Source organism: Gekko japonicus, unplaced genomic scaffold (genome assembly GCF_001447785.1).
Source record: "Gekko japonicus isolate JY-2015 unplaced genomic scaffold, Gekko_japonicus_V1.1 scaffold1480, whole genome shotgun sequence".
NCBI lineage: Eukaryota > Metazoa > Chordata > Lepidosauria > Squamata > Gekkonidae > Gekko > Gekko japonicus.
In genome coordinates, this window is record NW_015170930.1 from 48441 (window position 1) to 71965 (window position 23525).

Sequence of the window (23525 nt, forward strand, 5' to 3'; positions counted from 1 at the left end):
GACCCAATCATCAGGTCTTAGTAAATTATAGGCTCATTCAGCCCTCATCCCTTACAAGGCTGCTGTGTTTTATTATGTTGTTTGTATTTTTAAATAAGATTAGTGGCCTAAATTATAAGCCTTCCTTCTTTTAGTGATGTAGTTTTGTAAACTGCCATGGAGCAATATGCAGGGAGACAGTCTTTTTAAAAAAAATTCTTTTATCTAATAATAAGGCCGCAGTCTCTATGCAGGAATTAATCCAGTATAAATGTAGCACGCATTGCACATAAAGCAGGAACATTCCCACGAGGCTGCAAGTTTTCTGATAACATTAATACCTCAGAAGTACTACGTATGCTCAGCAGCTGGAAGAACTAGAATGCTTCCGGTGAGTTTTATTGAGAACTTTGTTATTGTTAGCCTCTTAAAATCCCTTAATCAATGAAATCCACACTTGAATTTTCGTGTTCTAAGGAGTGTGTTTGTGTGTGCAATTAGAAAGTAGCCATTCTTTAAAATGGAAAAAGCTTTAAAAGCCCACGGACAGCTGCTATCTGCGTATATAAGAAGCATGCGGGCTTTGACAAGTCAGAATGAGAAAGTCCAGAAGGGAGCTAATTTTAGTTGTCCTGACTCACAGGAGAAACAGGGCTGCAGTCTCTGCCAAAAAGATCTAAATGATCTATTAAGGAAGGGGTCACAGGTACAAAGGCACACACAAAACATGATGTATTCACAGGCCACAAGTTCTAGATTCTCAGTCATTCTCAGGTCAGGCTGTCACATCCAGGGGAATACTGGGTGGAGGATACACTTCTGGGTAGCAGTGTGTGTGAACAAGATCTTGGGGTAAGGGTGGACCATAGGTTAAATAGGAGCTGCCAGTGTGATGCGACGACAAAAAAGGCTAATGTGATCTTGGGGTGTATCAACAGAGGCATAACATCCAAATTGCAAGATGTCATAGTCCCGCTGTACACTGCATTGGAGTATTGTGTGCCATTCTGGAGGCCTCACTTCAAAAAGCATGTGGACAGAATGGAGCGGGTGCAGAGGAGAGTGATGAGGATGATCGGGGGCCTGGAGACCAAGCCCTATGAGGAAAAGCTGAGGGACTTGGGAATGTTTAGTCTGGAGAAGAGGAGGTTGAGGGGGGACAGGATTGCTCTCTTTAAGTATCTGAAGGGTTGTCACTTAGAGGAGGGCAGGGAGCTGTTGGTGCAATCACAGGTTTAAATTAAGGGCAGGAAGGTACTGGCTGGATATTAGGAAAAACTTTTTTACAGTAAGAGTTGCGCAATAGTGGGATCGGCTAGTTGCGCAATAGTGGGACCCCCCTCAGTGGCAGTCTTGAAGCAGCGGCTCGACAAACTCTTGTCAGGGATGCTCTAGGCTGATCCTGCACTGAGCAGGGGGTTGGACTAGATGGCCCCTTCCATCTCTGTGATTCTGTGATTCTATGAAGTGCCTGAGATGACAGAATGGACAGCACTATTTCAGACTTGAAGGAGGAGGACTACATTTGGGAATGTTCCACTGTTTAAAAAAAACTCCCTGCAAACAGAAGAGCAGCTCACTAAGCCAAGTGAGGTGGTAGAACCTTTCTCCCTGCCGTGCTGGTTTTCTATTAGCAGAGAGTCTTTTGCGTGAAGATCTTCCAAAGCGGGAATCCACCACCTGTAGTCTGTAGTAGTACAGTGCATCCTATGTCCTCACCTCACCTCTCATTGTTCAATGCATATAAACTGGGTGATAGAGTCATTGTACAAATGACACAGCAAAATATGGCGGTCTGTTTCTGGAATGTGGCATGTCCTTGAATGCTCCCGTCATTAAAATCAAACAAACAAACTCTTGCATGGACTAAGCAGTGAGAGAGCCATGCTGCACCTTCTATCTTGATGAGCTAGTTTTCTTCATGCAAGACATTTTTGTATGGGGGAAGCATTCAGTAACGCAGTTCCATGCCTGCAGTCTGAAATGATACAATCCAAAACTCCACCCCTCAGTCTATCACCTCATTTTGTGTAATGTGCACAACCCTGCTGGGCACCCAGAAGTAAGAGTCTCTCCTGAATTCCTATCTCTAATATAATGCTTGAAGCAGGAAACCTACATATCCCATTCTGGTAAGATTCGAATGCATCAGTCCATGCACATGGGATCATCTTACAGAAGACACAAGCTGCAAGTTGAATGTTACATGAGAATGCAGATGGCCTGAAGGTCAAGTGCTTCTGAAATCCCACCCATGCTGCTGAATTGCCTTTTGCAGAGACCCCTTCTAAGCCAGGAAGCATAACCGTTGATGCAGTCCCGAGGGTAACTGTGGTCCCAGTCCTAAACATATTTTCCTGAAAGCAGTCCCAATGGATTTCATTCATACACTTCTCTTTAGAAAATAACTAATGTGGTATGAAGACAGATAAGAAGTTCTATTGTTTGCACTTGGGTATCCTTCTCAAGTTAATTTATCTAATGTAATATTACAACATTCATGATTCATTATATACATGCAATGTGCATGAGCATGCATGCACACACGTGCAATGTGTGATGTGTATATAAAGTGGATCACAACAGCTTTTTGGGAAGTGAAAAGGGAGCACCAAGAAAGGCTCACTGGGGCTCATGGGACCTGTGTATTTACATAAGCACATACACACACATATAAGTGAGGGATCTGGAAGGACTTGCAGGGGGTATCTTGTTTTCCCCTCCCCCTTCTTTCCCTTCCCTGAAAGCCTCCAGCGCCTGTTCCCTTTCTCTGCTTTCTTCTCCTCAGCACCCACCACCAGCCAAATTACTTTCTATCATCTTCCCATCATCAGCTATACTTGTTATTTATTTACTTCAGTTATACTCAACCTTTCTCCACAATGGGGACCAAAGCAGCTCACATCATTCTCCATTTTATCCTCATAACAAATCTCTGAGGTAGACTAGGCTGAGCGTGTGCGACTGGCTCAAAGTCACCATGTGAGCTCTTGCGTCAGTGATTCCAAATACAAGTCTCCCAGATCCTAATTTGAAACTCTAACCACTGTAACACAGAGGCTTTTGTGGGGTGGATGCTGTTGAGCAGCAGAAAGCCGCCAGGCCGAGTTGAGTCATGGAAGTCAGATGATAGCAAATCTCCCAGTGGTTGCTGCCTGGCCTGGTCCCAATGAGCCAAAGAACAAAATAGCCCTAAAAAGACCCTGCCCCCCCTCCCTTGGCCTTTTGCTGACAGAAACTAAGGCTTGAATGCTGGCAATATTCTTGTGGGTGCCTAGCAACAGCCATTGGGAGCATTCATTTCTTAAAGCTATAGGTGCTGTTTCTATCATTAGGGGTGGGGTTAACCTCCAATGATATTTTTTTTTAGATTTCAGACTTTTCTGTAAACCTGGGGCTTTTCTCAAGTTTGCAGAAAGATCTGTCTTGTCCGTCCACAGCTTCAATCTTTGGTTTTAAGAATCTACAGATGTGGCCATGTTGAGAATTAAAAATATTGAGAGAGAGAGAGAGAGAGAGAGAGACAGACAGACAGACAGACAGACTCTGACTGAGACTCACACAGAGTGCTTTGGGCCTGTAGTGAAATTTACCATGATACTAGAAAAGCTCTGTAGGGTTAATTCAGCTGTACCACTGACCCCACTCCTTCAAAGTTTGAGTCCAGTGGGTATAGGGGTATAAGTATATGTGCATGCACACAAAAACTTATATCCAGAATTAAATTTTGTTGGTCTTAAAGGTGCCCCTGGACTCCAAATCTGTTCTATTGCTTCAGATCAACATAGCTACCCACCTGAACTCACTCCTATAGTAAAGACATGAGCCTATAGGACAAGCAAATCAGCTCTAAAACATTTTTACCACTATTCCAGCATTCATATTGCCTCCACGTCCAATTCAAGTTGCTGGTTTTAATCTAAAAAACCTGGGTGGATTGGGTCCTGTCCAACATCTGTAGGAGACTACCTCCTCTGTTTTTCGATTAGGATCTCTAAGACAGACACTAATGATGTCCTACAGAGACAATGTTTATGTTGGCTTTCCAGCAGCTGTAATCATTGTTATGGGTACAGCTCTGGCATTCATGTTTAATTGACTTTAATTGCTTTTTAAAATTAATATTTCTAATGTCACTGGCTTCCATTTTGGAAGGGACTGAGAGGATTAGAAAGAGGAAACAATTAAGCAAATCCAAAGGAACACTGCTGTGAAATTTTTGCACTGGGTTCTTCTTACCAATGCAATGGAAACATCATGCACATTCTAGGGCATATTGTCCCTCAATAGTTTTGCAACTAAACTAGCAGCCTTACCGTGCTGGTCTCATCGATATCTTTAAATCCACAAGCCAGCAGGAAATCTGGAAATATGTCTGTCCAACCTCTACTTGTACACTTTTTGCTTATATTCCCTAGAAACAAAACAAAAAACGTAATGCATCAACATCCGGCAATTTTCCACAGCAAAGCCTTCTAAATAAAGCCAGCAGAACCTCTGGTCCTCAGCTGGCTACAGTTAGGATTTGTATTGCAGATTATCAAATAGTTTTGTCCTACCTGTCCAATCCAAAATCCTATGGCCTATCCACAGGCATTGCCCCAAAAGGCATACTTTGCACAAACTTCCTCCCCCAAAATACCTGCTACCAAATACTTACCCTAGATCACTGTGTACTGGGCAGAATGAGCTGTCCATTTATTGGGTATGGCCCAGGTGGGTCTCAGCCCCAGAGGACCGCTGGTGACCAGGAGCAAACCAAGCTGAGCCCACCAGCACCAGCAGATCTGCTTGGCTCAGACCCAGCCCATCTACAATGCCAATCAGCCAGGTTTGAGCCAAACAGTCCGTGGGGTTCAGATACTAAGCACTACAGAGGCAGCACAGTTTGGAATTCGCCTGAGCTGTTTTAACATCCCAGTTCGCCCCTGCTGAGAGGTTCGTCAGCGACAATCCGGAAAGTTGCTATACAATATTTAAGACTCACTCGGCAGGGGCTCTATCAGCCTCCAGCTTTTGAGAAGTCTAATTTGTGGCGATAAATGTGTGTGATGGAAAAGTAATTTGAATAAAATTGTCCCCATTAAACAAAAAACTCTCTCATTACCCTCCGCTATTATTTAAGGTGATATTGCATGATCTATAACACGGCTATTAAAGCCTTCAGATCCTGCTGGGACAGATAACCAGCTCAGCAGATAAACGTACTATGGAGCAGCAACGTTTTTTTTTAAATTTTTTTGCTTGTAATGGATTTTTTAAAAAGCTCATCCAATTATAGGAGGAGAAGCAGGGGTGTGGGGGAAGTTATTGGATGCAAATTGGAGAGATTCACCATTAGCCTTCCAGAAGGATGCAAGGAGATTCTTTGGAACTCAAATATACCACTAGGCACTTGTCAATATGTGATGTGACAAGAAGCTCACTTATCTACTGTAAATCAGGGCCCTGGTTCTGAAATAATACACTCAGGATGCACACAAGTATAGGCTCACACCCTCTGTGACCAGCCAAGGCAAATGCAGCCTCCAGTCATGAACGGTGGTCTGCAGGCACTACCAGCTCCAAATCTGGGTGAGTGGATGGGTTCATGGGCAATGCCCCCAGCAGGCCGCCCTGTCTGTGTGAGCCCTCTTTCATTCCCTTTTCCTTCTTCCTGTTGCCCAGAAGGAGAGGATCAGGTGGACAGAGGTAGCTGCCCCTACCTCTAGCAACTGTGAATTCGCTGGTAGGCCTGGATCACACATGCAAGAGACTAAGGTGGTAATGAGGCAGCAGAGCCCTGAGATGCTAGAATGGACTGCACCAGCAGGTGTTTTCCAGCTTCGTCTTAAAAGAATCCCTTGAACAGAAAACCAACACACCAAGAATAAAGAAGACTATTTCCTTTCCATGGGCTTGCCAGTCTGGTTTTCTATTTTGGGAGGGGGGCGGGGTTGTAACAAGCATTCCAAAATGTGATCCTCCACCTGAAAACAGTGAAGTCCATGAGGTGGCTGCCACTTCATTCCCCTGCGTGTGTGAACCAAGCCTAAGAGGGCAGGTCTGGAAGCCGTGAGTTGAAAGAGGAGAATCAGCATGGCCAGGAGGGCCCAGGGACTGGCAATGAGCCCCCTGCTGAGATGCGGGTCTTGTCAGGGGGTGCATGAAGATGACTCCTGATCAATGTTCCCTCTAAGCTGAGTTAGTGTGAGCTGGCTCACAGTTTTTTAGCCTCCGGCTCACACGCTTTTGTCTTAGCTCAGGAAGGATGGCTCCAGAGCGAACTAATTTATGCAGTAGCCAAATAGCTTGCTCACAATTCTAATGCCAGTAGCTCACAAAGTTGAATTTTTGCTCATAGGACTCCACAGCTTAGAGGGAACATTACTCCTGATACCAGTGTGGTTGCCAATATCCCTCCCTCCCCCAAATTTCTCCAATCCCAAGCAAACATTAAATACAGAAGTTGACTGTTTTTGGTTTCAAGGGACACCCTGTGCAGATCTGATATAAGGATCTTATTCAGCATCACATCTTAAATGCACGACCCAAAGCCAGAGCTCGTCTGCCAATGCAGCAGCAAGGTGGCCAAGTGCAGAGATGCTATCTGTCGATCATACTTTTACTCCTCCCTTGCTCTAAGAGCTCAGAGTGGTATAGGGGGGTGTATGCATCTCTTCTCCCCATTTTATCCTCACAGCAACCCTGTGAGGTTGTTGTTGTTGTTCAGTCACACAGTCAAGTTTGACTCTTCGCGACCCCACGGACCACATCATGCCAGGCCCTCCTGCCCTCCGGAGTTTGCTCAACTTCATGTTCGTTGCATTGATATCACTGTCTAACCATCTTTGCCGTTCCCGTCTTCTTGTACCTTCAGTCTTTCCCAGCATCAGGGTAGTTTAGGCTAAAAGAGGGTGATGAGACTAAGGTCAGCCCTGAGTTTTGTGGCAGTGTTAGAAGTTGAACCTTGATCTCAGTCCCACTCTAATCACTACACCACACTGGAAGAAATGGACTGTACCACTTCGGGGAGCAGGTGCTGACCTGTGTTTAAAAACTCCTTGCAAACAGAAAACCAGAACAGGAGGCGAAAATTCGATTAGAACCCCTTCTCCTTTTCTGTCTAAAGCAAGGGTTTTGGGGAGTTCTTTGGGTATGTTTTGGAACCCAGCACCTACAGTCTGAAGTAGTGTGATCCAACACACCACTTCCACATTCTTCTGCATATATAAACCAGGTCCTTGTTAGTGCCTACCTGTAGCAACATGACAATACAGGTAACCCTTCATAAGTGATGGTTCTGCCCATCTTAAGACACTAATAGTACAGTGCTTTTAGTTGCACTGTGGACTTAGAAGGATGTAACTCTGCTCAGGATGGCAAAGCAGGACTTATAACAATAATCTGAATTTTGGATGCATGTTACTTTAAATATTCTCAACACATCGCCAAATTCAAAACAACTCCTTGTGAGTCAAATTATTTTGACCTTCTTGCTGCTGTCACAAACACATGAAATCTCCTCCCCCTCTCCCCATAGTAAAATACTTTAATAGATATAAAGTACCTGGTTTGCTGAAAAAATGGCTAAAAAGTTTTGGGCAAGGGACTGTCACGATCTCTCCAAATTCTGCAGAGTGCCAGCAAGTTAGGTTATCCCAGCTACCAACACATCCTGGAAGAAAAAGTAGAAAGCACACCCTTGAGTAACATTAATGTTTTTTTGAGGGGGACGGGAGACTGAGCTGCTCACATCCTTGAGGCCAGAGAAAATGGACCATTACAGAAGGGGAGTAGCCACCCCCTTCTCATGCTTCGGACTAGATGTGATAACTCCACTAGGAACTGCGGAATTAGAATTTAATTCTACTGAGCAGGAGTTAAAACAGAGCAAATACCTTTCTTAACCCACTAAAGATGTTAACCTAGTTACGTTAAGCAGTTTTATTGCCAATGGCAGGTGTTTTGAATGGTCGCTGTAGCTTTGGCTGATTTTCAAAGACAAAAGCAAGAAGGAGGCTTAATGTGTCCAAATCTTTTGAGATACTATCGAGCTAGTAAATTAAAATTTATTTATAAATGGCTTCTGAAGTGGTAAGAATGTCCCTTGGTATGTTCTTGAGCATAATTGTTCACGCATCCCACTAGCTTGTCTTCCTTGGTATTCTAATAAGTTTCATAAACTGTGTACAAGTTGCTTGAAAAACCCCGAATAACTTAATAGATGTTTTTGATAACATGGGACAGATTGCAATCTTATTTGAGCCAAACAATTTCACCCTTGGAATCTTTTATATTACAAAGCTGTGGTGGAGCTGGGTGAATAATGATCATGTTAGACTGACTGATTGTTTTAGTAGATGACCCACATGTACCATGGCAAGTTTAATGGAAAATAATATAGATGTAAAATGGTTTCAGCATTTTTAATTAAAACATTACAGTAACACAAAAACAGCACAAGACAAACTACGTAACACACCTTATCAGAATTTGAGGATATAATATATTAAAAATGAGAAACAAGAGGAATATTGTCTTGATTATAAAAGTGTTTATTAAACTATCCCTACAAAGGAACCTAGTTTCTTAAAAATAAAATGGGATAAATCTTTAAACTGCATAATTCCAACCCAGGTTATTCAACAAACCTCCTCTTAAATTATTAGTGGGAAATATCCAGAAAACTATATTTAGAAGAAGAAGAAGAGATTGGATTTATACCCCGCCCTCCACTATCCAAAGGAGTCTCAGAGCGGCTTACAAACTCCTTTCCCTTCCCCTCCCCACAACAGACACCCTGTGAGGTTGGTGGGGCTGAGAGAACTGATTGATTGTTTTAGTAGATGACCTCCTCCTCGGCAACTGTAGCCCTTTCCAATCATTAAAATTTTGGTACTAAAACTGCACATACAAGTAGATGCACACGGTCACCATTTTGTGCAGAGAGGGCAATGCACATATTTTCAGGCTCCAGTACATATGGTCAGATATCCAGATTTTTGGGGGCATACATGTCTGTGCATACTGAATTTGGAAAACCAAGTGCATTGTCCTATTGACACAAAAGGCAGCTATGTATACTCGATGGGCTGTGACTAGTGCATTCTCCCCTTATTTACTATTTGAGCAAAAGAACTGTAACAACTGAAAAGATCTCACACTGACAGTGCAATCCTATGGATACTTATACCAGTCTAGGTCCATTTATTTTAATAGGCATAGACTAGAGGAACTGTACATAGGACTGCAATGAAACATAACTACCCTACAGGTATTTACGCCTATATTTCTAATTGAAATATTGAAGTTATTGAAAAAAATAACTATAACAAATGTTTGTAAAACATACTGGTTTGATTATTTATTTATTTTGCAATTTAATCCTATCCAAATGCAGGCGGTGGCTCAAGTGGTTAAGACGCTGAACTGCAGGCTGTGGAAGGTTGGTAGTTCAGCAGTTCGAGACTCGAGTGTGCCGCATGCCGGAGTGAGCTCCCGCCTCTAGTTCCAGCTCCTGCCAACCTAGCAGTTCGAAAGCAAGAAATTGCAAGTAGATAAATAGGTACCCCTTCGGTGGGAAGGTAACAGCGTTCCGTGCGCCTTGGTGTTTAGTCATGCCGGCCACATGACCACAGAGAAATCTTCGGACAGCACTGGCTCTTCGGCTTTGAAACGGAGATGAGCACCGTAACCCTAGAGTCGGCTTCGACTGGCTTTCGAGGAAGGGAACCTTTACCTTTAATATCCAAATAACCACACTGGTCCAGGCTAGCCCAGTCTCTTGGAAGCTAAGGAGGGTCAGCCCTGGTTAGTGCTTGGATGCGAGACCACCAGGGAAGTCCAGGGTTGCTGCACAGAGGCTGGCAAACCATCTCTGAATGTCTCTTGCCTCGAAAACCCTGTGGGGTCACCATAAGTCGGCTGCAACGTGACAGCATCGTCCACCACCTTGTAGCCAAAGCTTTGCTTTGAACCTTGCCTTACTGGAATGGCATCTTTAGCCAGGACAAGAAAGCAATGATTCTCAACCTCCATTCTCAATCTTTAACAATTTGGGAACAAGAACAGCCAGTCTATTTGTGCCACCAAAGACGACTGAAACACACACTGTAAGACATTTCCTATCTCAATTCAGTGGGAATGTAAATATTCCCCCAAATCAGAGCAGCTAAAAACACTCTTCTCTACACACTGAAGTCTAGGCACTATAATCAAAAGAAACTTTATACTTAAAAAAACCAGTTAAGTTTGATCCTATGGGCCTGTTCTGCTCACCACAGTGCTTTCCTGCAGTTCTTTGTGCCATGGGGAAGTGCCACCGTTAGCAGATTTGCCATGTGTCTTCTTTAGGATGCTTCAAAGACTGATTTTCAATCAATTTTGAAACCTTTGGTCAGGACTAGGAAAACAGAAGGAACAAATGGGCATGGAATTGAAGCCAAGGAAACCAGGCTCAGGTTGGGATGTGCACAGCACATCGTATTTCCATATACAACCTGAATCCATAAGAACAGTGCTGCTGGATCAAACCAATGGTCCATCTAGTTCAAGCATCCTGTGTCACGTAGAGGTCAACCAGCTGCCTTGGAAAGCCAACAAATGTTCCCCTCATGTTACCTCCTTTCACTGGCAATCAATCCAAGGCATAGAGACTTCCCCTCATGTTACCTCCTTTCACTGGCATTTACACGTTCGCTGCCTCTAAATATTGAGGTCCCCTGGAAACTCATGCCCAGTTCCACCTCACACTCCCCCCCCCTTTTTGGCTCCTGCGCAGCATGAAGTGCCCACACATTTTCAGGAACCATCGACACTTTTCAAAAATATAAGCTAGAAGTCTTGAGTGTCAACCTCTCTACCTATCAAATTCTACGGCAGATTTATAAACACAGAGCGTGTATATCATCCTGCCTCTGAATCATATGAATTATAAGAAATGCAGACTGGAAAATAATAATCCTGTCTCCTGGATGATTCAACTTGTGATGCTAATAATTTGAAGCATACTTCTAGGCTTGATAATCAGCCAATATTGGTTCATTTATCTCCTACAGGAATTCTGCATCAGTAACTCAAGTAGGAATTCATCCTTTGATGAGTACACTAATTAACCGGATATCTCGTTAATTATCTCCTTTGTTTGCAGAATGGGTTTGTTTACAAAGATGATCATACAAGCACCTTCATTATCATACCATTTATGAAATTGCTTTTATCTGTTTGCTGTTTAAATACAATAAACACAGTTTAATGAGTGGTTTCAGCTATCATATGTATTAATAATAAATCTTTTAAAATCCCATTAACAAAAGGTTTACCAAGAATTAATGATTACACAGAAGTATATCCAATGCCTCCTCCAAGTATGGCCTAGTATCTTTCTTTAAACTATCTGAGAGTGTTCAAAAATAATTTTAATTGCTTTACTGTTATCATTGCTTCAACACATCTTGGTCCTTCCTTTCAGTGCAACACAACAAAGATGTAAAGACCTTGAGATGTTCATTGTGAAGCAGAAATTCAAAGCACAGCATGTGTGAAGGATAGTATAGATTGAACACACAAACCTGCCTTATACTGCATGGTACTAAGTAGCAGAGGCCAAACAGAAAAGGCTGATATACTAATTTGCATGCAAACGGAATCAGAGCATTTGTCTTCCACATCATCTGATCCAGGGACTGGACTTGAGACCTTCTGCCTGCAAAGCAGATGCTCTGACACTGAGCCATAAGCCCTCCCCATGACCCCTTAATTGTGCGAGCAGCAATAAAAAGGTAAAGGTAAAGGTTCCCTTGCTCAAAAGCCAGTCGAATCCGACTCTAGGGCTGCGGTGCTCATCTCTGTTTCCAAGCCAAAGAGCCAGCGCTGTCAGAAGACATTTCCGTGGTCATGTGGCCGGCATGACTAAACACCAAGGCGCACGGAACGCTGTTACCTTCCCACTGAAGTGGTACCTATTTATCTACTTGCAATTTCTTGCTTTCGAACTGCTATGTTGGCAGGAGCTGGAACTAGAGACGGGAGCTCACTCCGTCATGCGGCACACTTGGGTCTCGAACTGCTGAACTACCAACCTACCACATCCTGCAGTTCAGTGTCTTAACCGCTTGAGCCACCGCAGCTCCTGCGAGCAGCAATAGCCAAGTCCTAATCAGACACGTACTCATGAATGTAGTATGAGAAAAGTGCCAACCTATAACCATTGTAAAAGGCTGAGAATGTTAGCCGCCCTGAGCCTTCGGGGAGGGCGGGATATAAATCCAAAAATAAATAAATAAATAATACATTCCTGTTAATCGTGGCAATATTACATGAACAATAACAGAGCACTATTGACCAAACCATTTGTATGAATTTCGTAGCTCAGGCAACCCCACTTCAAGACACATCAGCTGGATCTGCATTAGGACTCCCTGGAATGCTGTTTCCTGACAATGCTTGATCAGAAAGCCCCTTCATTTCTGCTCAGTGCCTTACTCACCCCAACACTGTCCTGGCTACTAATTTATCTCAGCATAACAACAATAACGGCTTGCCCCGTCACTGTAAAAGTGACCTGATCTTTCTTTTGTCCTTGACTGCACTTCTGCATACTGGTTAGGTTTTTTTAAAAATAAAAGCAGAAAAGTTCAAAACATGCAACATTCAGTAAGATACAAAGATGGCTGTTTAAGAGCCTCTCACTATGGAAAACGTGTATGCAGCACACTTAAGATCATATCTCTTCTCCACTTCGTAGGGAGCGTTTGGGGACTACGGGGGCCTTGGGGAAAAGAAAAACAAAAGAACCGTCTTAGTGGGAGATCACTCTGCAACAGATGCCTGTGGGTATATCCCTGGTGCAGGCACAAATGTGCATCCGGATGAGTGCCTATATTTCCATCACAATTCTTGTGAGCTCGTTTCAGAGGGTAGCCATGTAGACTCAAACAGGTAGACTCAAATTCAGTAGCACCTTAGAGACCAAGTTTCAGGGTATAAGCTTTTAAGAGTCAAAGCTCCCTTCGAAGGTTTTGACTCTCAAAACCTTATACCCTGATACTCTTGCTGGGAAGGAGGAGGAGAAGGTTAGATTTATACCCTACCCTTCACTCGGAGTCACAGAGAGGCTTACGAACTCCCTTCCCCTCCCCACCACAGACCCCCTGTGAGGTAGATATCATTCTGCACAAGGTATAAAACTGAATTGTTCAGGAAGGCATGTTTAATACATTTTTATTGATTTATTTTATTATACTTCTATCCCACCCTCCCCCACAAGCAGGCTCAGGGTGAGCTACAACCAATTAAAAACAGTTAAATACAACTCCAGTAAGTCAAATAAAATCACAGCACAATATCAAGACAACAAACATTCTTAAGATGGCAATTTCCAGAAAGCCCCGGTTGAGTCCGTATGTATGCCAGATGAAACAGGGTTAGGCAGTAGACAGTAATACCACCAAAAACGTATCTCCACATAGAGAAAAGCAAGGTGGGGTCGGGGTGTAGTAAATTGGAATAATTCAGGAGGATACTTTAATAAAGGGCTAAGGGCTGTAGTTTATGGCACTGTCTATTGTATGCATTTCTTGTTTTTACTGTATTATTTTCTAGTTTTTGCAATCAGGTTTTTGTACTTATGTCATGTCTTTTACTGCACTGTTTTCTACCTTCATAATCCAACATAAGTACCACTGTATCTTACACTATTTCTACTGCACTGCTAAATTTTGCAATGTGCCTTGAGTCTCAGTAGGAAAGAAGGGCTATAAATAAATAAAGTAACCACCTGCTTCTCACTGAAGATCACACCTGGAGACATGCCTCCTTTGTAGACAGGTTTATAAGGCAAGAAGGCATCTTTCAGATACTTTGTAAGTCTACCTGATCATTGCTTTCTTAAAATTTGGGCAAATTACCATTTTCAACTGGGTTCAGAAACAGACAGATAGCCAGAGTACTGTGAAATATGTTCTTCCTATTTTTATTCAACAATCTGATGGCTGCTTTCTGAAGCATCCATACTTTCCTCATAGGTACCCCACATTTAAAATGTATAGCACATTGTAGTAGTTTACCCTGGATGAATAACTGAGACCAGTTCATGGTGAAAAGTGTTTCATTTCACAGATAGTATTTAGGTGTGTATCTGCAGGGCTGGATCAAATCACTGCAGACCTATACTTTAAAGTGAGAGCATCCCTATTCAGAATCAACCATATCACCCAAACAGCTTGCTATTATCCAGATCTAGCTTTAGTTATTACCTCATATCTATTCCATTACTGATGCTAGTCTGTACACCATTTCTATCACCTCATCTGGATGTGATGAATGTCTGTTCAGCATTTCTATCACCTCATCTGGATGTGATGAAAAGGCAAAATAGAAGTGTAGGTTATCAGCATACAGATGACATCTCACCCCAAATCCCTCAATTCACAAGTTCAGAACAATCCCCCCCCCCTCCCCGGCTGAACATGGATATAGGATTCTTATCTCACTACAGATGCTAATTTTTGCACCCAAGCATTTCCCCTCTGCTCTAATCAAGCTGATCACAATATGCACCCTACCTCAGCATTCTTTAGGAGAGCCAGTTTGGTGTAATGGTTAGGAGAGCAGACTCTAATCTGGGAGAACCAGGTTTGATTCCCCACTCCTCCACATGCAGCTAGTGGTGTGACCTTGGGTCAGTCACAAGTTCTTTCAGAGCTTTATGAAGATGTTAAACAGCCTAGAAGACAGTAAGAAATTCCGTGGCATAAATGCTGCAGGCAATAGACACTTAAGCACCACCTCCAGGAAATGACCCTCCAAGAAGGAGAAGAACCACTGGGGCATGCTATCCTCATCTCAGACCACTGGACCAGAAGTTTAATTCGATCAAAAGCACTGAAAGCTGTTGAGAGGTCTAGGAAAAGGATGGGGTCTTATTCCTGTTTCTTTTCCGGTTCAAATTATCCAACAGAGCAACTTAAGCAGTTTACATTTCAGAACTGATCCAGAAACCAAGCTGCAATGCTATGTCCCATTGGAAGATTTCACCCTTCTTCTTTTTGGTGAATACGATGACCTTGGATTTCGCCACATTGATGGACAAGCCCTCATGATAATAGTAAAGCTTGAATTTTTTTATCAGCTTGAGGAGGCCTATTATTGATCTAGACATTATCACTGCATCATCACCATACAGAAGGACTGGACCTTTGTGCTTGGATAAATGTGGAAGATGACATGCTTCCTGCAAGTCTGAGGTCATTTATATATAAATTGAGCAATGGGGTGCAAGTAAACATCCCTGTTTGACTCCTTTGCCTAGGATAAACGGCTCCAATAGTAACCATCTCTACCTAGGAGAGCTTAAACATAAGCAGACACTGCTAATTCAAGAACCTGTCCCCAAAAAGAGGCTAGTCGCAACTGGAAATGATCGACCTTGTAGAAGTCCAGAGAAAGCTTCATGGTTCAAATGGTCTTATGGTTACCTCTTTCAAGGCATGTGCAGTCATTCTGTCCTTTAAGGAAGCATTAACTATCTCACACACCCAATCGATCATCCTGCTAGGGAAGGGAATTATCCATAACTAGAAACACGCTCAAACTCAGAACCTATATTTGACTGCTGCTTTGTTCATAAACATCATAGTGTAGAATGGCAGAACAAAGGTGTGCTTGTTTCTGTCAGCAGAGGGCATCAAAAGCCAGGCTGAAACGACTAACTACATGTTTGTGAAATCTGTTGAAAGATGCGATGCACTGCTCAGGAACTGAGAGTCAAGGAGGTTATGCATATTAAATCTGAAATCCAAAATGATGGCAGTAAAAATTAGATCAGCAGCAACAACAAAAATCCACTTGGCTTCCCCTCTCCCAAAGTCGCCACAGGGGTTCCATTTAATTATAATGAAAAAGAGGCATTTACGGCCCACTGGTGTTTCTTGCAAGACACTAGTGACCTTGTGTGTAGTATTTTGAAAACGCAATTAACTAAACATCTACCTTTTAAAAGAATTAAGGAACAGAACGCTGAACTAGGATCTGGGAGACCAATGGCAGCTCTCTGGGTGACCTTAAGAATATAAGAGCATAAGAGTAGCCAATGTTGGATCAGGCCAACGGCCCATCCAGTCCAACACTCTGTCACACAGTGGCCAAAAATACCAGGTGCCATCAGGAGTTCCATCAGTGGAGCCAGGACACTAGATGCTCTCCCACTGTTGCCCCCCCCAAGCATCAAGAATATAGAGCATCACTTGCCCCAGACCGAGAGCTCCTATCTATACCTTGTGGCTAATAGCCACTGATGGACCTCTGCTACATATGCTTATCTAATTCCCTCTTGAAGCCGTCCATGCTTGCTAATCACTCTAGACCACTTATCTCTTACTCTGACCTACCACACAAGATTGATGTTGTGGGGATGTAAGGAAGATGGGGATAATAATGGTGTAAAATACTCTAGGGAGAAAAGTAGGGCATAAATATCTAAATAAATACAAAGTTTGAGGCATAAGCAAATATTTCGAATTATGGTTTATTTGAGACTTTGAACTGAACAAGAGCATTCCAGACAAACTCATGTCAAAGCAATACTTGCTTTGTGTCGTTTTCTCCAGTTAAAAGGACCAGGCAGCTCTGAGCCATTTAAACCAAACAGCTGAGTGGCAGGGAGCAAGAAAGCAGGGGCTTAAATGGCTCAGAACCATTTAAACCTGTTTTCTGCTCTTCACGAACCACCATGAACTGCATCAAAATTCGTGGAAGTACGTTGTAGCTCTTCAGTTTGTGAACATCACTTTGCGAACTACGAACCAACCAAAATTCATGACAAACTGTAGTTCATGAGCCACTTTGTGCCCATCTCTAATCCTTAGAAACATTTAAATTATAAAACCATTCAGTGCAGATTTATACTACAGTCACTGAATAGTGACTAATATATCTAAGTTCCTTGTGGCATATAATTTACTGCAAACAAGACTATGTATTTCATTAATGAATGCTGACAATATCAACAACTGACAGGTGCCATCCTAAGCCGTGGTACACTCTTAGCCCATTGAAGTCAATGAGCTTAGAAGGGTGTAACTCTGTTTAGGATGGCACTGGGATTACCAACTCCAGGTTGGGAAGCTCTTGGAGACTTTGAGGGCAGAGCCCGGAGAGGGTGGGGTTTTGGGAGGGCGAAGACCTCAGTGGAGCATTAGACTCTATTCTCTAAGCAGCCATTTTCTCTAGGGGAACTGACCTACGCCATCTGGAGATCTGCTGTAATTCCAGGAGATCTCCAGGCTCCACCTGGGGGTTGGCAACCCTAGATGGCACTGCGAATTGCTTCTACTTTTCTATAATAAAACTTCAGGTCCTAAAAATTCAGGAATAATCAGGATCTTTTAGAATACTGTGTTGAAAAGTTCTTACTTTTACGAATATTAAACCCAATTTGGGGACAGGAATCAGTCATGCAAGTCAACCATAAGCTGGCCCTTAATATCAATTATACACGTTGTAGGTCCCCCTTTCGCACTGCCCTGAAAGCAGGAAATATTATTGGATGAAAAATCAGTGCTTTGGAAGTCTAAGAGAACAACTTTTTCCAACCTGTGCTATCCGAGAACTTTTAAACTGGAAATATCACTGATCCCCCAAATTCATGGAAGACAGATTTATTAAGAGCAATCAGCCATGATCACTAGATGGAATGTTGACATCCAGAGGCAGTGGGCTCCTGAAACTAGCTCCCTAACTACAGTAAGGGAATCTGCTGCCTTCACACTCTGCTCATGTACTTCTTAGAAGAACCTGAATGGCCCCTGCAAGAACCATTTTGCTTGACTGCAGATGGACCTTTGGTCTGTCCCAGCAGGGCTTGTCTTATCTTCTTAATGCTGTACTTCTAGGTGTGAAGATATGTTTGGACAGGTTGCAGCCTGCTCTGAAGAGGAAATTGCTAAGGAACATGGCAGTCATGCTGCCTCTTAACATTTACCTGGAGTGAAGTGGCTGCTCTGCTACTGCTCTGACAGAAAGGAGGAAGAGTGCAAGAGAAGAAGAAGAGAAAAAGAGATTGGATTTATACCCCGCCCTTCACTACCCGATGGAGTCTCAGAGGGACTTACAATCTCCTTTCCCTTCCCCACAACAGACACCCTGTGAGGTAAGTGGAGCTGAGAGCGCTCTCTCAAGAACTGCCCTTGAGAGAACAGCTCTGAAAGAACTTATGACTGACCCAAGGTCACACCAGCAGCTGCATGTGGAGGAGTGGGGAATCAAACCTGGTTCTTATGCTTGCCATTTCCCTGCTGTGGTGCTCCTACTGCCCAGTCTCACCTGGCCACCTCTCTGCCGTCTTACCATCAGTCCTCCACAGGCCTCAGTACTGGAAGTAGAGGCGGTTGCTTCCCCATGTTCCTCTCTTCCACAGGCAGCAGCTCTCGCAGCCTTGAGATGAGCCTGCTTCTCCTCCCTGGCCATCATTGGGAGTCTCCCTTTTAACCTCTGCTGTCTCCACCTCTGCCCCAGTGGCACCCAATCGAAGGCCAGGTTCCGCCTGGCTGGTGTCTTGGCCGATCCTTCCTTACTCCTTCCTCATGCCTTCATTACCTCTTCTCTGCACCTACATCTGTCCTTGACCCACCCTTCTCTGACTCCTCCTTGAAACCAGGCAGGATAGCCAGTGGGGAGGGCTAGTGGGTTTCTGGGCCTTTCTTACCTCACAGAGAGGCTGTCCCTCCCATTGCCTCCAGCAAGCTTGGCCTTCTGGTTGGTCTGTCCCCTGCTGGAGCCAGTCCTGAGGGCATCATCCCAAACCCTACCAGGCTGGGCTTGCCTCACCAGTCCCAGCTTTGCTGTTGGTCATGATGGGTGAGGCTGCATCAACCTGCTTTGGTAGGCACATAGATGAACAAAACCTATTGTGGTGTACAGGACCAAGGCTCAAATCTTTGCACTGCCCGGATGCTCACCAGGTGACCTTCGGCCAGTAACGCTCCCTCAGTTTAATCTGTATCACAGGATAAAATGGGGGCTGTATTATAGAGGCTTACACTCCTTTGGGGGACGTGTGTGATGAAAATATAACCAAACTATGGGCCAAACTACACATTACTGTTTTTAAAGTGTTGGGTCTGGATTCTCTGGACTCGGCTCATGTTCCCCACAGCCGCACAGCAGGTGCAGGAAACAGCTTCTTTGAAAATAAAGCCAGTGTGAGCCAGTTTGGTGTAGTGGTTAGAAGCGCTAACTCTAATATGGGAGAACCGGGTTTGATTCCCCACTCCTCCACATGCAGCTGTTGGGTGACCTTGGGTCAGTCACAAGTTCTCTCAGAGCTGTTCTCTCAAGAGCAGTTATGGAAAGCTCTCTCTCGGCCCCACCTACCTCACAGGGTGTCTGTTGTAGGGAGAGGAAGGGAAGATATTGTAAGCCGCTCTGAGACTCCAAGTGAAGGGCGGAGTATAAATCCAATCTCTTCTTCTTCTTCTAAAGGAAAGCTTAAATAGGCCAGGAACAACATTGAGGTGTGCGTGTGTAGAAGGGCTCCTGCCCCCCCCCGAAGCCATTTTCTCACACAAAAACCATATTGGGGGGGGGAGTTATTTCCCCATTTTTTCCTGCTTCACATGGAGTATCTGTGCACGTGGAGACCCAGTGTACACCACTATAAGCTCCTTGGAGGCATGGATTACTAATGTACAAAATAAATAATATTTTTAGAGACAGTCAGAGCTTTTCTTCTTATAATCGCCACAGGACTTGTTGTCTTTGAACTCAGACATTTTTTTTTTCATTTCCAAGAATACATCCCTAAGCTTCACAGACCTGTTGAAAGAACGTTCTTGGCAACACAAACATTTCTTCCTAAAAGCATAAAGCATAGTTATTTGCCGCCCTGGCCAACGAGATACTAAATTACTACGAGATTCCTGAATTGTCTCAGACGGCCCAGAGACATCTGGTTCTTCCTTGCGGAGCAGGGTGAAGGGCTGGGTGAGGTCACATGAGGGAGACAGGCTTGGAAAAAGTGAGGGAGCACAAAGCTGGGAGTGGGGAGAGATGTCCAGGGTCAAGCACAACGAGGTAAGGATGGTACAGAGCCACAATCACTGCTTGGGAGTTTGGGCCAGCTTGACCAGCAATGCTAGTACTGGTAGAGGAGAAGAAGAGATTGGATTTATACCCTGCCCTTCATTACCCGAAGGCGTCTCAGAGCAGCTTACAATCTCCTTTCCCTTCCCCTCCCCACAACAGACACCCTATGAAGTAGGTGGGGCTGAGAGAGCTCTTTCAAGAACTGCTCGTGAGAGAACAGCTCCGAAACAACTTGTAACTCACCCAAGGTCACACCAGCAGCTGCATGTGGAGGAGTGGGGAAATCAAGCCCGGTTCTCCCAGATTAGGGTCCTCACTCCTAACCACTCCACCAAACTGGCTGGTAGGTTCTGGTGCTGTTTGACAGTGTGTCCAGCTGGGCACTGACACACTGAAAATCCATGTTGTTCAGATTTCTAATTTTTGTTTTACCTTTGCTGGGGGGGAAATGAAAAAAGATTTAAAATACAGCATTAACCATTGCTCAAAACTAGTCCTCCCTCCACTGCTTCTGTCGGTGTTTCCTCAGAACATGCAAATGAAGCTAACCTTACTGTGTTTGTTAAACAGAAGTAAAATTCCTCTGTAAACATAATCTGAACTATTTAAATTCTTCTCTGGGGCAGCCTTAAACTTAAGCGTCTTTAGCAGAGCTACATTTCCTTATGTATGCTCAATTTTCTTCTGACACCCTACGAACACCTAAAAAAAGGATTAATTTCAAGCCAAGCTTTCTTTTCCCAGTTGATGTCAGGCCAAAAACAGCATTAGCAACCTAACATACAAATAACCAAAGACAGCAATAAATCTATTTTAAAAAAAATCTGGCAGCACTGATAATTATGCAGATACTGAAAAATGAGTAAATCTTTGGCTCTAATGGATGTGTAATTCATACCAGCAGCAAAGGACAGAAGAATAAATTACTTTTTTAGCTCCACTCTTGTGCGTTTGGGCCCGTCCCAAAGATGAAGGGCAAAAGACCGTAGTTCCCTCATTCAAGCAGCATCTTCCAGATATTTTCCATAAAAGTTATTTTCCTTCATACCCATACATGAAGACGGGTGTGGAAATAAGGGAAAATAACTTTTTTTAAAGCAACACTTTGCATGTACACACACTCATGTTCCTTCCGGGGACTTTTTAGGGGTAATACTTTTTCACCATTAAATAATTTTCATATCGGTTTGGGAGGGAACAATCTCTGCTGCCTCCCAAGAGCCATCCTGAAAAATCTGCAAGTTAAGGACCAAGAGCATCCAGCTACACATATTGATTAATCGAAACAAGTTACCTACAAGAGCCAGGCTGAACTTGGGAGGTACACAGGAAAAAGGTCCTCATCTAGGGCCATTCTGATGAGGGACCTAGCTCCCTCAGGGTCCCTCCGGTGAACTGCAACCAAACTGAAAGCAGCCTGAAAGCAGCCCAGTTCTAGAGTTGCCAGCCTCCAGACAAGGCCTGGAGATCCCCAGGAATTACAACTCACCCATCAGGCTACAGAGATCAGTTTTCCCTGGAGAAAATGGCAGTTTTGGAGGGCAAACTATGGCACTGTACCCCACTGAGCTCCCTTCCTTCCCCAAATCCCATCCTCCCCAGGCTCCACCTCCCAAATCTCCAGAAATTATCCAACCTGGAGCGAGCAACCTAACCTGGACCTGCAGAGTCACAATGCAGCGAAATCAGCCACAAAGCAACTGCTAAAATGGCAAAACAGAATGCCAGTGGTGCTCCCAGGGTTAGACTCTGCGGGACAATTCTGGAGGCCTGGCTCTTGCGGTGGGTAGCCCAAAAGTAGGCGGTAGCTTTACATCTGAAGCGCACATTACCATACAAAGGGGTCCCCATAAGATCAAGTCTAGAGTTTTAAAATTAGCTAAGTGCACCACTGCAAGATGCAATACCATCCTTGCACATAAGAGTGAATGGGAAGATTTGATAGGGAAACTAGTGCTTAAGATGAAAATGGAGGAGAGAACCAATTCATTTCTCACCTCTATCTTCTTATGGCTGCAGTCCTATGTACAGTAAATTGGGAGTAAATCCAGTGGGAATTCCTTCCAGCAATCAGGATTCACAGGATCAAGGTTGCGTATATGAAAGCACCAAGATAATACATTTGGATCAAGGCTTTGTGGTCCCTACCCATAATCTGACCTTGAAATTTGCTCTTAATATGAGCTAATCGATACCTTTCATTCATAAGAGCAATGCGACTCTATCGGCATTGAAAATGTGTAACCAGCCACCCCCATTAAAAGGCACGATTCACCATTGGCTCAGCTGCAGTAATATCTGTATGCTCTATAAATAGAACTCATTAGGCAGCAGGCGGGGGTCACAATCCTCGCCCTACTTTCCTGGCACTTTCGGCATCCTCTGAAAATGCTCACTGATGCAGCTCTTCTATTTCGCTTCAGTCAGAAACTCGTTCAAGCCTGCTAATGCCATAGTCTGTTTCCAGCTCAAAACTTTTTATTTATTGTTGTTATTTCCTTGAGATCTGGTTAGATTACTTTAAAAGAGAGAGAGAGAGAATAGCATTCCAGATCTTCCCCATCTTCACTGTTCCAAAGCATCACATTTTACGTCATACGTTTGGCCTAAAGCAATGTTTCTGTCCAAAAACAAAGGCTCTGGAAACCTACTGTTAGGTTCGTATTTCAGAATGTTGGAGAAGGTGGTAACGTAACCTTTGGGACCTGACAAGCAAGAATTTATGTGCACACTGCCCCTCTACTTTAAAAAAAGCACTCCCGAATAAACTCTCCTTGTGAAGCAACAAAATGGCGGCCAAGATGGGAAAAGACTTACCCAACACCAGCTACACTTGAAGCTGCCTTATACCAACTCAACCCATTAGTCCATCAAGGTCAGGATTGTCTACTCTCTGACTGGCAGAGGCTCTCTAGGGTCTCAAGAAGAGGTCTTTCATATGAAGAAGAAGAGATTGGATTTATACCCCACCCTTCACTACCCAAAGGTGTCTTACAAACTCCTTTCCCTTCCCCTCTCCACAACAGACACCTTGTGATGTAGGTGGGGCTGAGAGAGCTCTTGACAGAAACTGCTCTTTTTCAAGAACAGCTCTTATCAGAACTATGTCTTGCCCAAGGTCATCCAGCCAGGTGCATGTGGAGGAGTGGGGAATCAAACCCAGTTCTCCCAGATTAGAGTCCACGCACTTAACCACTACACCAAACTGGTGTATCACCTCCTACCTGAACTGTTCAAATGGAGATGCCAGGGATCGAACCAGGGACCTTCTGCATGCAGAGCAGATTATGTACCAATACCACTGAGCAACAGCCCCTTTTGTCTGGCGGATCCCTTCTGCAACTGATTCACGACGAGGAAAGGAAGACAGGTTAAAACTAATATCTTCCATAATTCTGTCTGCATTTCCACTATTAAGGCCCATGGTTATAATGAAAAATAGAGTGCTACAACAGAACTGCTGCATAGCTTCTTTCCTGCTG

General features: G+C 43.8%; 1 protein-coding gene across 1 annotated transcript in view; it reads right to left on the reverse strand.

Annotated features, from left to right (window-relative positions):
• VIPR2 (vasoactive intestinal peptide receptor 2) overlaps positions 1-23525 on the reverse strand; it is a 66813-nt gene that overhangs the window by 23847 nt on the left and 19441 nt on the right. Inside the window, exons 3-4 of the mRNA XM_015418828.1 lie at positions 7529-7636; positions 4296-4393 (exon numbers count right to left, since the gene is read on the reverse strand). Coding sequence (XP_015274314.1) covers positions 4296-4393; positions 7529-7636 — 206 coding nt within the window. The remainder of the gene's footprint in view (positions 1-4295; positions 4394-7528; positions 7637-23525) is intronic.